This window comes from Miniopterus natalensis, chromosome 12 (genome assembly GCF_054644295.1).
Source record: "Miniopterus natalensis isolate mMinNat1 chromosome 12, mMinNat1.hap1, whole genome shotgun sequence".
Classification (NCBI taxonomy): domain Eukaryota; kingdom Metazoa; phylum Chordata; class Mammalia; order Chiroptera; family Miniopteridae; genus Miniopterus; species Miniopterus natalensis.
This window is the reverse complement of record NC_142092.1, coordinates 56,927,063-56,941,606: the sequence shown is the minus strand read 5'-3', so window position 1 is coordinate 56,941,606 and position 14,544 is coordinate 56,927,063. Positions and strand designations below refer to the sequence as shown.

The 14,544-nt window shown below is 47.1% G+C and overlaps 1 protein-coding gene across 1 annotated transcript in view; it reads left to right on the top strand.

Annotated features, from left to right (window-relative positions):
• Positions 1–14,544, top strand: part of PTPN3 (protein tyrosine phosphatase non-receptor type 3) — a 129,554-nt gene that overhangs the window by 56,805 nt on the left and 58,205 nt on the right. The window contains exons 2-6 of the mRNA XM_087822815.1: positions 2,085–2,239; positions 7,752–7,859; positions 7,936–7,978; positions 9,495–9,573; positions 14,095–14,139. Coding sequence (XP_087678941.1) covers positions 2,085–2,239; positions 7,752–7,859; positions 7,936–7,978; positions 9,495–9,573; positions 14,095–14,139 — 430 coding nt within the window. The remainder of the gene's footprint in view (positions 1–2,084; positions 2,240–7,751; positions 7,860–7,935; positions 7,979–9,494; positions 9,574–14,094; positions 14,140–14,544) is intronic.

Genomic DNA, 14,544 nt, shown 5'->3' with positions numbered 1-14,544 from the left:
TGGTATCAGAAAACGCATTCCTGCTTCTGATGACATGTGCATTGGAGATGGCCAGCTGGTGGAGGTGGTCGGGTGGGTGGAATCTTATAAGTTTCAGAACAAGTTTCCTTCCACTGCCGGTCCCACGACTTTTTTTTTATTATTAATATGAGATTCCCTATTCCGGCCTACAGAAGAAAAGAGGTGCGCCTGGAGCTCCTCAAACAGGATAAGGGATCACGGCACCCTTTGCTCTTGGATGCGTCTTCTCTACAGCTTTCCTCTCCCTTGTGGCTTCTCTTCCGGCCACTGAGCTGGACCTCTGTGGCTCCCCGAGGCTGGATTCTGCCTTGTCTTCATCCCCCCCCTTGCTGATGATCCCCAAACCTGACCCTGCGCTGACATGTGGTGCTGCTTTTCCCTCACTGTGTGGACCCCAGATCGGCAGCTTCAGCATCACCCAGGAGACCAAGAAATGCAGACTTCAGGGCCCCACCCAGACCTACTTGAATCCGAGTCTGTACGTTAAGATCCCCCAGCAAGGCCATCTATGCTCGTTGCAGTGTGAGGAGCACTGGTCTCTGGGACACCCCCATGCTGCATTCTAATCGAAGCCCCCATCCCATCCTTCCTGCTTGCTCCCACCAACACAAGTTTGTCTGTCATGTTGGACTGCTGTTTTTCCCACACTGTAAATCTTGGCTTCATGTTTCACCCTACTCTGCTTTTCATTCATTGATTCATTCAGAAATTCATTGACTGCCTCCCAGACCTAAGTGTTAGAGATACAGTGAGCAAAACCGGACCTGGTTCCTATCCTCATGACGCTTACTCTAAGTGGGAGAAATAAATGTTAAATAATCACATCATTAGTTATAAATGTGAAATTACGATGAGCACTGTAGAGGAGACCCTGTAACACAAGTGAGTGGCCAGGGACACCGGGAAGGCTTCCCTGAGGAAGTGATGTGCTGAGCACTGAGGTGCGCGTAGGAGTTAATCAAGTAAAAAGCAGGAGTAGCTTTCAGGCAGAAGGAACAGCATGTGCAAAGGCCCAGTTCATTATAGAAAGTTTGCAGGGAATTAATAAAAGGGAACATTAAATTCGGTTGCTCTTACGTCCTTCCTCTCTATTGGCTCTTCTGCCCAGCCAACCAGAGTGTACTCACGAGCAGTGCATGAGAGTTCCGGGTGCTCCACACCCTGGTCGATGCTTGGTTTTGTCAGATTTCATTGTAGCCATTCTGGTGGGTATGCAGTACTACTGCTTTGTGGTTTTAATTTGCATTTCTCAGACAACTGGTGGCACTCCTGTATTCTAACAGGTCGTTTGTTTGTTATTTCTTATTTATAGGAGCTCTTTATATATTTGTAAATATACATATTGCATATATTTCTGTGGGTTGCCTTTTTACTCTTTTAAATCATGTCTTTTAATGAATAGAAGTTCTTAATTTTAATATCTAATTTATCGATAAATGTCTTCATATTTTAAGTCATTTTTTAAAAATATGTTTTTGTTGATTTCAGAGAGAGGAAAGGAGAGGGAGAGAGAGAGACAAACATCAACGCTGGGAGAGAATCATCAATTCGCTCCCTCTGCACGGCCCTCCACTAGGGATTGAGCCTGAAACTGGGGCATGTGCCCTGACTGGGAATCAAACCGTGATCTTGTGGTTCATGGATTGACTCTCAACCACTTAGCCACAGTGGCCGGGCTTCAAATCATTTTTATATCACATGTAGTTCTGTAAAACTTTAGGGATAGGGTACACAAATATATAAAATAGTAAAACGTAAGTAAACTTAAAGCCTGGGAAATATATTTATATATCAGAAGATTTAAACCAGGGAGATAATAAAACACACAAACAAGCCATGTAGTCCTATGAACACGTTATAATTTAACAATAAGTTTTGCTTAGAGCTTCTTAGCAGTCAGACTCAAACAGAAGCATGATCTTTTATCCAGCTCTCATTATTCGTGAGGTCCTCATGGTGAAGATCAGAGCAGACAGGGGAGGGGTGGGTAGGCTGTCAGGTGCATTTGCTCGTAACTGTTAATTTGCGTGTCAGAGAGCTAATGGGAATATCTTGTGTTGCAGGTCATTCAACGATAGTTATGACCTCCCGATTACGCGCGTTTGGTGGAAGAATTAATAACATCCGTACCTCAGAATTACCCAAGGAGAAAACTCGATCTGAAGTCGTGTGCAGCATCCGCTTTTTAGATGGCTTGGTACAGACCTTTAAAGTTAATGTAAGTTCTTCAAATTTAACTTTTTCGGAGTTCATGCCCCTAAGAAATAATTTTTTTCTTCATCTTATAAACCAAGCAATGAAGACTATTGTAAAATGAAAGCTTGAGACCTCAGGTCTTGTATGTTGAGATTAGACTGAAAATATCCTTAAAAACTATGCCCACGCCCTGGCCGGTGGGCTCAGTTGGAGCATCAACCCATACACCAAAAGGTGTCGGGTTCAATTCCCAGTCAGGTCACATACCCAGGTTGCTGGTTCGGGGTGTGTGCGGGTGGGGTGGGGGGGGCAACCAATTACTGTCTCTCTCTCACATTGATGTTTCTCTCTCTCCCTCTCCCTCTTCCCCTTCTTCTCTCTAAAATCAATTTTTAAAAATTTATGCCCACATTCTCACTTCCACCTGGAGTGTCTTTCCCCCTCTCCTTTGTGACGTGAACTTATATGATTCTTAGATGTTACTTCTTCTGTGAAGTCTTTGTCACCTTCCTGAGCTAGTTCTCCAGATACGGTCCCTGTATATGCCTGATTAGGGCCCATGTCATTGCACAAACAGCAGTTGTATTTACTGGGCTACATGCCTCTCTCTAAACTGTGAGATCCTGGAGGACAAGAATAATGTCATTTCCCCTGTACCAGGCACAGGGCTGGGCGCACAGCAGGTGCTAATTAAATGTGCAAATGGGTGGGTCCTGTCTGGAGGGTAGTGAGCCGGTCAGCCTCACAGGTGGCAGGATGAAGGCCTGGCTTCAAGCCCGAGGCAGAGGCAGGGTTAGGAATGAGGTCTCCAGTGTCCCAGGTCAGCAGTAAGATTTGTGAAGAGTCCCTGCTGCCCCGCCCCACCCCAGTTACCACACAGGCTCATGACCTTTGCCTGTCTCTCCCATCCTCTGGCCAGTCCTCAAGGGGTCAACCCCAGTCCTGGGCTGGCTGCCAGCATCTGCCCCAGCCTGGAAAGTTCAGTGTGCAAGGAAAGGTATCAGAAAGAGAAGGTGGGGGATGAGAAGATAACTGGAGGGTGATTACAGGCCACAAGAATGTAAAGGGAACAAAAACTGACCCCTGCGTCTCCTGCCCCACCCCTAGGCCTGCTTCCTGCTGAGCCCAGCTCACTAGGGACCTTGATGGCTGGGAGGCGAGGGGAGAGGGCAGTTTTCGTGAGGGCACAGTATGGTGGCTGCTAATTTCGCTTTCCTGGTCCAGGGTTAGGGCAGCTGCCTTGTCTCCCTTCAGGGGACAAGATGCAGACAGATGACTAAGGACATGGGAGTTTGGGCCCCTCGCCTGACAGAGTGGAAATGGACAGTAGAGAGAGATATTCCCCAACTTTCTACCCAACTCTCCCATCCACTTCCACAGCTCCCCAGGCCACTCCTCTAAGGTCAGGACCTCTTTCTTTTGCAGGTGGGGACATTATTGTAGTAGAAGGACACCCCCCAGCAAGGGCATGTAATTGTCTAGTTAGTTGTCTCTAGAATCTAATTAGGGGGCTAGGACATACACCTGTGACCTGTTTCTTAAGCCAGTTTGTAGAAAAGCCATCTCTAGGGTGGCACTGTCTGAAAGAACTTTCTGCAGTGCTGCGAAGTGTTTTATTGAACACTTGAAGTGTGGCAAAAACACCTGATGGACTAAATTTATTTTAATTAAAATGTAAGTAGCTTTTTGTACTCTGGATGGCACAGTCGTTGTAAATATTTCTTAGAATACATCAGAACCCCCGGGATATGTGTTAGAAATAGAAATCCCTCGTTCTACCTGGGTGTTTGAAACATGCTCTCTGGTAGCCAGTCCTGAGACTCTGCATTTTAACAGCTCCCCAAGCAGTCCCGATGCACATTGGAGTTTGGAAAACCACTGATTTAGGGGCTTTTTGTCAAGGTCATACATACCTCCCTTGAAAAGCAGCTGCTTTGGTTCGCTGAACTTTGTCCTATCTTCTGTTTCCTTTTAACATTGTCATCCATAGAATTTTGTGATTGAACCAGCTCTGAAAGGTTACAAGTATCTCTTCTAGTTGCTGTAAACTTACAGTTAATTTATATCTGACTCCTTTGTTAACATTTATGTTGTTGATCTGGAGCTATTCCTCAGCCATGCACCTTCCTGACAAGAACATGAATGTTTACTTAACAGACATTTACTGAGCACCTACTATGTGCCAGGGTTTGTTCTGGGTACAAAGGATGCGGCAGTGAGCAAAGCAGAGCAAAATCCTGGAGAGGAACTGGACCATAGACAAATGTATACTGTGTCAATGGTATTATGTACTTAGACGAAACATAAAGCAAAGTAAGGGGACGGAGAAAGTGCCAAGGAAGGACAAGGGAGTGTGGTTATCATGTTATAGGCATCATCAGGGAAGACCTCACCTAAAGGAAGTGAGGGAAAGAATCCTGTTCTCTGGAGGAAGCACATTCCAGGTAGAAGAAACAGCAGTGCAAAGGCCCTGGGGCAGAATCCTGGTTAGTGTGGCTGTGGCACAGTATGTGCAGGCCAGTGTGTTAGGAGCTGAATAGGCGGGGAGAGTGGCTAGAGAGGCCAGAGAGATAACAGGGCAGTTGGGGTGGGAGGCTGGTGCAGAGCCTTGTAGGTCACTCTGAGGGCACTGAGTTTATTCTGAGGCAGAAAGTATTGCTGGGTTTGGGCAGAGACCGACATGATCTGACTCAGATATCACTCTGGATGCTCTGTTGACAGTAGACTGGGACCGAGGGCTGAGAGCCTATAACAGTCCAGGGGAGAGATGATGATTGGACAGGGTGGTGGTGTGGAGGTGGCTGAGTAAACCAAGTCCGGAAATATTTTGAAGGTGGAGCCAGTGGGACTTGCTGACAGATGGGATTTGGGATGTGGAAGAAGCCTCAAGGTGACTCCAGGGTTTTTGGCCGGAGCAGTCGGCAGGACAGAGTTGCAGTTACAGAGATGAGAAAGGCAGCGAGGGGAGCAGAAGTGACCAGGTCTGTTACTGTAACCAGAACTGTTGGGTTCGAGAGGCCAGTTACTCCCCTACGAGGGAATGTAGACATTGGTAGTAGATACATGAGTCAGAAGTTTACCAGCAGGGGCTGGGCTGGGATATATGTGTGGGCATTACCAGGATGGCAGTATGTGAAGCTGTGGACCTGAATGAGAATCCCTGAGAAGTGAGTAGACGGGAGATACGAAGGAGGTTCGATGCTTAAAGGGTGGAGAGATGAGAAAGGAGCTTAAAGGAGACAAAGGACTCTCCAGGGAGGGAGGCGGAGACCAAGAGCAAGAGTCTGTGAATCCCAGGCAGGAACGTGTTTCAGGAGGGTGGTGAGCCCTGTAGGTGGGCCCAGGGAAAGCCCCCACCCAGAGCAGGGATCACATAAGCCTTAGAGCAGAGCCTGGCGTCCAGGAGGTGCCCAGTCATTCTGAGCCGTGAATTTCTTTGTCATCATCACACTGCTCCCAGTGCTGGTTCCCCACACTTCCAGCAGCCTGGCCAAAGCTTACTCACGTTGAGCTTGAATTTGAGGGCCTGCTGGCAGCTTAGTCTCCAGCGCCTTCTGTTTTTCTACTCGTGGGGATTGTTTGCACTGTCCCATTCAGACCCTTCAGCCCGGATCGTTTTGACCAGGAGTGGGCATCATCCGGGAAGCTGACCTGGACATCGGTTGTCCTTAGCCCAGCCCAGGGAACACGCCGGTCACTGACTGATGACCTCTCATGGGATGGGGACTGGGCTGGGAGGCTTGTTCTTATTATAAATGTGTCCTTTATCATATTTCAGTTTCCTTTGAGAACTGGGCGAGTTGTGCACAATAGATGCTGGAATGGGCGAGTTACGCGCTCCAGAGGAGGGAGAGGCGGTGTGGTGGGAAGACGCAGGCTTTGGCATTAAGCGGACCTGAGTCAGGTGGTCAGACCATCCACCAGCTGATGGCACAAGACAGAGTATCCCGGGGCCTCTCTGCTTATCAGCAAAGGGGATGCTGATGATGACTTTGTGAAGGTGCTGCAGAGATGAGACATTGTATTAAAAAGTGCACATAGTATTATCATGTCTGGCTCTTTGTAGGTGTTCAGTAGTTTATAGTTGTTAATAATATATGAATATAAAGGCATAGAAATAATCACTTCAACAAAAGGAGCAGGTAGCTCTTTAACGCATCGAGGGATCGTTTCCTAATACAGGGGGAGAGAATCTCACAGTTTGGAATATGGACCAGGTCGTCTTTTCCACACTGTCACGATTCCCTTGTGATGGAGATGTGTCCTGGTCAGAGGGAGTGGCAGGTACAGGACCCTCGGGCAAGGAAAGGGGATGTGTGCAGGCATTGGGCGTGTCTCGTGTTCACACACTTCAGATCAAACAGCAGGAGACCCTGCCGAAGAAGAGGCTGTGGGAAGGGGCCTGACAGTTACCTAACGTCTTTGTCCTGGTCACTGTGACCTATTTTCAGGTACATTATCTGCACTCAAAAAAAAAAAAAGAGCTGCCTTTGCTTCTCGAGGTCTATTTCTGACTCAAATTGTCCTTAAGTTAAATGGCTTGGTTCAAAAGGTTCCTGAGAAGTCAGCCCGTTAGAGTAGAATTTGCCGTTCCCCAAACACCCCACGCTGTTTCCCACCCCTGGGCCTTTGTGCCGGGCCACCTGCTGGAAATGGCTTTTCTCAGCACCTGCACCTGGAGGGAAGGGGTGTCACTCACTCGGCCCTGTCACCCTCCCAGACCCAGGTCAGGGGTTGCCTCCGCTCGTCCCCAGGTCGAGTTGAACATTCGTGTGTGTCCTCTTGTGTGCTCACTGTGCCCTGAGCATTCACGGCACACGACAGCGTTCGACACGCCGTGGGACAGTCGCTGCTTCCACGGCTGGCCTCTCGGGTGGGAAGAAAGGGGCACTTCCTGCGCCTCCGTCCCCGTGCTCAGCTCGTGCCGCTCCGTCAGCTCTAAGCGGCGAAGGTGGCTGAGTCCCGCTCTGGATGTGCCCTGCGGCTGAATGTCGCCGCTGGCTCCTCACTTCAGATGGCGAGGAGCAGTGAGGCAGATAATACCCCAGGGCGTCACATGCCAGATCAGTTTGAGGGGATTTGGGGTGTCATTTGAGTATTCTTAGCTCTCTTCCTTCACGTGGTCAGAGAGTTTTTTCTTCCCGTGCGCACGTCCCGTGCCTCCCGGGGAACCGACGGAAGCCCATGTGGGATTAGTGTTGTGCTGGGGATAATCCGAGGGTGGGTCACCGAGAGCCGCTCTGACTGTGATTGCCGAGTTTTCCAATTTAGTCCTTGTCGCTTGGGAATCTCAGCTAAGGGGAAGCAAGAAGTCTTACAAAATTAAACGGTACTGTCTTCTTATGTCATTTTTCTTAGCCTACTTCCCATATGTACCATGTGGCTTCTTAATGTGAAACATTTCTTATCATGTGCACATAAAATCTCTGTGAATGTTTTAACTGCTTTTCCCTACAATAAAGATTTTTAACTACCAATTCTTAATTCGTTTTAAAATGTTGCCCACGCGATGTTTTTTTGTTTTTTTTTTCTAGAAACAAGATACCGGTCAAGTTCTTCTGGATATGGCATTCAACCACTTGTGCGTGACTGAGAAGGAATATTTTGGTTTGCAGCATGGCGATGAATCAGTGGACTCTCCCGTGAGTACCATCCCTTTCAGATATGCTAGACTTCTGCACAGTTTGGTTTTATATCTTATATTTTCTTACCCGGCAGAGATGGCTGGAATCAAGCAAACCCATCAGGAAGCAGTTAAAAGGTGGGTGTGACCTCTCATTTCACTTGAACACTCAGTGTTAGTGTATCATGGCCCAGTTCTCCCCTCCGATCATCAGCATGCCTGTAACATCAGGTACCTGTATTCCAGGTGGTCCAGGTGACATGAGCGAGGTGCTTCCAGCCTAGTGTCCGAGGGTCCTCACCAGCTGTGAGCAAGACAGGGAAAGATGAAAGCAGCCAAGATCCAGGGAGCCCACTTTCTTTTCACAAAGGAAGGAAGATGGTCTTTCTTAGCCCCATGTGAGAGGCAGGGTGGAAAAGAGACAGACACACACACCTAGTCCTTTCCAACAGTGTAATTCCAATCTCTGGAAACGAAGGCCTAGGTAGGTGATGTCACAAGTATAACATACAGCTCATCAACCATGGGTGGGTCCCAGTGCAGGTTAACCCCCAGTTAGGATGTGCAGGGGGTCAGCCTGGACCTGGAGTTAACAGCACCACCCACCCTGGTACCCAGGCACCTGTACTGAGGTCCATTCATGGGTGCACATACACCAATTAGTCTTTGACACAAGCCAGTGGTACAGAGAGATGCTACTAAAGAGCGGGAAGGGTGGAGCCCAGAATGAATTAAGGGAGAGGAGGTGAGTGAGAGGAGCCTGGTGGAGAAGAGAAGGCTTGAGGTTCAGAGAGCAAGTAAGCGCTAAGCGCTTAGATAGGATCAATGGCTATTGACTGAGTAAGGGAGAGGAGAGAGATAGACATTAAGAAGAACACCGATCTTAGCAACACCGTCTGGTACTCTCCTATTGCTATAGCTAGCAAAAGAAATGGGCTGTTTCATTCATACAAGCGGTTTGACTCTTGGTATTGTCGCATAAAGCCATAGTTGAGTATGGTAACTATGTAATATTTGCTAGTATATTAATCACTTTTGGAATTCACTTTGCATGAGAAGAATGACCTTTTTTAGTACAAAAATGTTTTTGAAATGTGGCATGGCAGAATCAGGAACCCCAGTGCTATAATTCTGGTTTTGTGATCAGCTGTGTGACCTAAGACAAGCCACACCTGTCACCCTGTTGCTTATACATAAAAGGATGCTTCCAGTAGCAGCCTCGCCTACTCATACTCGTGATGGTGTTAAAATCGAGAATGTATGTGAAAATGTTTGCAAAGTATAAAATCACTATATATAGGAGATAGCATTCTTTGTGAATTTGTATAATTTGCTGATTTAAAAGGATCCTTCGAACTTCTAATACGGATAGTGGAGTGCACTGTTTGAACACAGCCCTGAGTTAAGCCTGTAATAAGAAGTAGATAATGCCTTACTGTGTGCTGATGCTGCAAAAATATTTTACTTCTCGTAGACGTGACGATTTCTGAGCAATCAGTTAACTTGTGCACTCCTATTTTTTGAAATGAATGCTTTTATTGATGGAAAAGCTGTGGTCTAGTGAAAAATGCACCACTTATGGAAGAGCAGCCTGCTTACATACATTGACTTTTTTTAAAGGGAAAATTTAATTTGTTTTTGAAAACTGTTGTAGGAGGTTTCCCCTGTACCCTGCATTTTCGAGTAAGATTTTTTATACCTGATCCCAACACACTGCAACAAGAACAAACCAGGTAATGACATTTTTCTAAAGTTTTCTATTTAGTATATAAAAATGAGTAATCACTAAAAATGTAGTCTTTATTTTATCACTGTGGCCAAATACTTTCTTTGGGTATAACTGCGCCAATCATTATGATCCAATTAAAAATCAGGGTACACAGGTTGAAATTTTAATTGGCCAATTCGTTCTCAGTCTCGGGCCCACTTCTCTCCCGTCCTGACGTGTGATCCCCAGGGCACGCCCATCTGCCTCCTGCCTCCCCCACCACCCCCGCCTCTCCGGCCTGTTGAGCTCCTGCGTTCAGAGAATGAAGTCCCTTTCTACTAATGCGGACAGGGTTTGGAAGACGAGTTTGTAAAACAGTCACCTGCAGGTCAAGTAGCATGGTGTCTCCAAGGGCTTTAGAATCGAGGCTCTTTAGGGTAACAGGAGGTCTCTTAAGAATTCTCTGCCCGACCCCCAGCTGGTAGGAGCTGGAAAGGAGAGCTAGTTGGGCCAGGTCTTTCTTCAGTGAATCAGCCAGTGTAGACAATATGGGACCCAGATAAGGGAAAGAGGGCCGATAGGAGTTGTTTACCCCTCAGGACTTGGTGTCTGGCCCAGCCTTGTGTTGGCGCGTGGGCCTTGCGGGCTGGAACAGTGTTTGGAATGGAGGGGGCGGGCACAGGAACGTAGTCGCTGTTTGAACAGGTACTATAGGAACTCAGCCATGCCTCTGCTTTCCCCCGTGGCTACATTAAGCCCTTTTATTATTGATACTTTTATTTTCCTTAGGGAGGGAAACTTTTCCACCCGGAAAAGCAGTGAATGGATGTTCAGGAATATTGAATCCTGGTCTGCTCACTGTGGCCAGGAGACCGCCACCAAGGAGGCGATGTTAACTCAGACGCAGGATGCTGCCCTGGTTTTCCCCTTTCTTTTTTTAATGGTAGTCGCATGATCACATTTTCACTTTGAATGTGTTTAAAGGCCAAATATTAGTCTGTTACTCTGTTTTGCCTTCTTTGTGCACCTCTTCCATCTACAACAGCAGACCCTGTTGATTTGACTGTGTTTACGGTGAAGTTAAATTTTAAGCCAGTGTAAGAGATGCCGTCGTGATTCATTGGGCAACCACGGGCAGTGCACACGGTGTGAGTTTTCCCCCGTAATGGCCTTACTCGGGCGGACTGAGGGATAGTGTAGTAACGCTCACCCTGGCAGGTCAGTTCATAAGCCCGCGGACACAAAGTGGTGACAGAGTCCGTAAGAGTATGTGTTTGAGATGACCCCGAGCCATCCCTAAATATCAAGTTCTATTCAAGGAATACTTTAAAAATGGCATGATGGGTCATATATGTGTGTATGTGTGTGTATATGTGTGTGTATGTATATGTGTATGTATACACACACATGTATATATGGTGTGTGTATATACATGTGTACAGTGAGGTTTTTAAATCACAACCCCACAGTAAAAATATTTTTTGATTCATTATACAAGTATATGTAAATTACCGAAGCAAACATTTCATAAAACAATAGGAAATGCAGACGTACTATGAAGTTTTCTGTTGTTTTTTCCTTTTAAAATGCCATCTGTGGCCCATTAAATTGATTTTACTACCAACGAATGGGTTCCATCTCCAAGTGTGAACTGTGCGGCCTAAATTGGTTATTGCCACCCATCACCCTCCTCCCTGCAATGCTCTCCAAAGAAAGAACTTGAGTGAAGAGCCTGCTGGGCCAGCCTCACCCAGGGGCCCCTCTCCAGCACCCGTCCTGGTGGCTGGATGTTCACTTCCCTAGCCCGTGGGAAGGAAGCTCACTCCGTCCGGAAGCCAGCGGAGTCTCCCTGCTCCGCCTCCCTGACATCTGAGGAAAATATGGGGAGTTCAGGATGGAGGGAAGACTTGGAAGGAAGGGAAGGCTGCCTTCAGAGCTGCAAATGGCTATGATGGGAGGGGGCAATGAGATGTGCTGGCTGGTAGAATTATGGCCAGGGGTGGAGGCCACAGAAGGGCAGGTTTAGGCTCAAGATGAGTAACAGACTAATTTTTGTTTTTACCCAGGTCCCATATAAAATTGAATTTGTTCATGTGCGCTTCCTAAAATTCAGTGGTTCAGGACTGACACCCAGCCCCACCACCCCACCTCCCATCTTCACATAGGTGGGATCTCCTGTGCAGTGTAGGGTAGAGCTGTCATCTCCTAGGATTTGGGCACCAAATTTCCCTTTAAGCAGCAGGAGCCCTGGCAGCAGCCACCCCTGTGCCTCCCGTAGAGCTGGGCCAGGCTTCCGTTAATTTACTTGTGTGTGTGTGTGTGTGTGTGTGTGTTGTTTGTTTTTTACTTAAATAGTTTTACCTGTGTTCCTGGCACATAGCATTTTCTGAAGCCCCAGCTCTGTAGCTTATCCAAACGTTAAGTTCCCTTTTAGAAATTTAGCTCTTGAGTGAAAGAAGGAATGTCAGAGGTGGCATTTGCTCTTTCCTGAGGATCCAGGCAGGGAGGCGTGTTCTGCTTTTTCTGAAGTTGAGCTCCTGGATGGGGTGCACCCTAGGAGTGATCATTGCATTTCTGACGACAGGCGCAGCCAGCATCTCTCCTCAGAGCCTTTCTTTTATTCTAACTGCTAAATAAATGTCTCCTTGATGGTGAGCCTCCACAGCTGCTGTTTCTGATCAATTTAGATCATTCTAAACAAAATTTCATTTACTGGCAGACTCAAAGTGAGTCTCCTTTAAGATGTCCAGGAGGCCTGCTAGGTTCGGGTCTCACCCCACTGTCTGACCTCTTCATGATGGAGCCGTGGGGTTCACTCACAAGCATTGCTGAATATACGACAGGGTAGTGTTTGATGAATGGTGGTGTCCAGGTTCATGTTCTCATTTAGATCCCTAGGAAGATACTCCGATTAGCTAGGCTCGTCAGTGAAAGCCCAGATTTACCCTTGGATTATCTCTAATTCTCTCCCTTCTCTTCTTTCTCTCGGTAGCGTTGTGGGAGGAGAGAACACTTAATTCTGGTTGAATGTTAGCTTGGGTCAACATAGAAACAAATTAGAAAGGACTGATTATGTCGTCCTAGGTGGAAAAGGTAGAGATTCCATTATGGAATAAGCGTGAATCAGCAAATCTGTCCTCTACCGTCTCTCAGGGCTGGTTTTCAGTGCATTAAGAGTAGCTGATGATAATTGTAGTCAAAGCAACAACATCAGAGTTAGGAAATTGATCATAAGCTTTTTAGTCATTAGGTGCATAAGAAATTTGTAGCATAGTCATATTTTTTTCATAGCATAAGTGTCCAGGTTAAAATGAGACATAACTGACCCCCCATAACCTCTCTGAATATCAGTGTCCTCATCTGTAAAAAACGGAGGTAGTGGTCCCTACCTCACAGAGTTATTATGAGGCTGAAATGAGGCAATAAGTTCTAAAATATCATGCATACGGCCCAGAACTGTGCAAATAGGAAGTTTTAATACCACGTGAAGCAGTCACGTCTCAAAATACCAACACCTTCACCTTTGAACATAGATTTGAAGAAATAATGAGAAGGATCTGTTTAAACTGCCTAAATTATCTCTCTCCTGCCCCTGAACACTTCTGCGGCATCTGTATCATATTTCAAGAAGTTTCGCTTTTGTCATCTTGGCCAGACGCTGGAATGTCTATCCCATTGGAGACCAGGCTTTAAAAAAGAGTGGGAGCTAGCAGCCAAGTGGCATGGGTGTGCCACATCCCTAAATATAACACTGCAGGGCCCTTCCCAGCCTGCATGGCGCTGTGGGTGCCTCCGTCTCCCGTTCCCTGGATGGAGGGCAGGCTCACAGGATGCTGAGGGGCCTGTGACCACTTACCCAGCTCTGCCCACAAATCAGACCCCGGGTTTTGAAGTGACATTGCTTACAAAGAAGTGCCGAATCCAGCTCGGAGGTCCCGGCAGCCTACATTTGACTAATACACTTTTGCTGGAGCCCCCACAGTTCCTGGGACACAGGAAAAAACCCAGCTGGGTGCCTGCTCCCCAGATGTCCTCACAGACCCTCCTCTCCTCAGCAACTTCGTGCAGAGGGTATGTGGGTGTGCAAATGCCGTGTTCAGAACAGCAGCCCCTTCAATGCGTGGGGGCTGCCCGTGAGCAACGCCTGTAGGTCCTGGTGCTCTCGGGCACCCCAAGTTTGATTGGGGAGGTCCAGGCTGAGGGTGGGGGCGCTCACTGACCAGCTGATCCTTGACAGGCTGCTTTTACCCTGTCCATCCCTGCTCAGCCACCCCCTAGGACAGCATGTGTTGGCAGGAGGCTAACTGGCAGTCGCCCCTGCCAATCAAGACCGAGGCAGCCACACGAGCCGTTGTTACTGAAGAGGCAGCTTTGAAATGTACAAAATAGTACCCGATGCTTTAGACAGAAATGTGCCTTTATGTATTTTGTTTTTCAAATGTATAGGTCTTATCCTTGACACATCTATATATATATATATATATATATATTTTTTTGCGTATTTCCATTTGAGTATGATGAATTAATGAAAATAATTGTTCCGTAGGCATTTGTATTTCTTACAACTGAAGATGGATATTTGTGAAGGAAGGTAATGAGAATTTTGTATTTCTCTTTCCCTGTCAACTGCCAGCTTAGCAAAGTCCCCGGTTCTAATCGAATGAGCATGCGCCCCTGGTAACGACACTAAACGTGCACAAAGAATGGTGCTGAAGGCAGCAGTCCTAGGACACCAAGCCTTGGGCAGCCGTGTTAGACTTGGCCCTGGTGTAGACAGGCTAAGGATCGATACAATTCAATTCATGTTGTTTCAATTTTGTTACAAAAGGTACAGATATCTTTCTGGTAAAGACCTGAGAAATTTGACAGGGAGGGAGGGCCCCCAAATGTAAAATGGACCACCTTCAGGAAGGCACATCAGGCCTCGTTTAGGTTCCCTTCGGATCCCCTTCATACCTGCAGGTGATTCATTTCCTCTCTGGGACAGTTTTTGCTT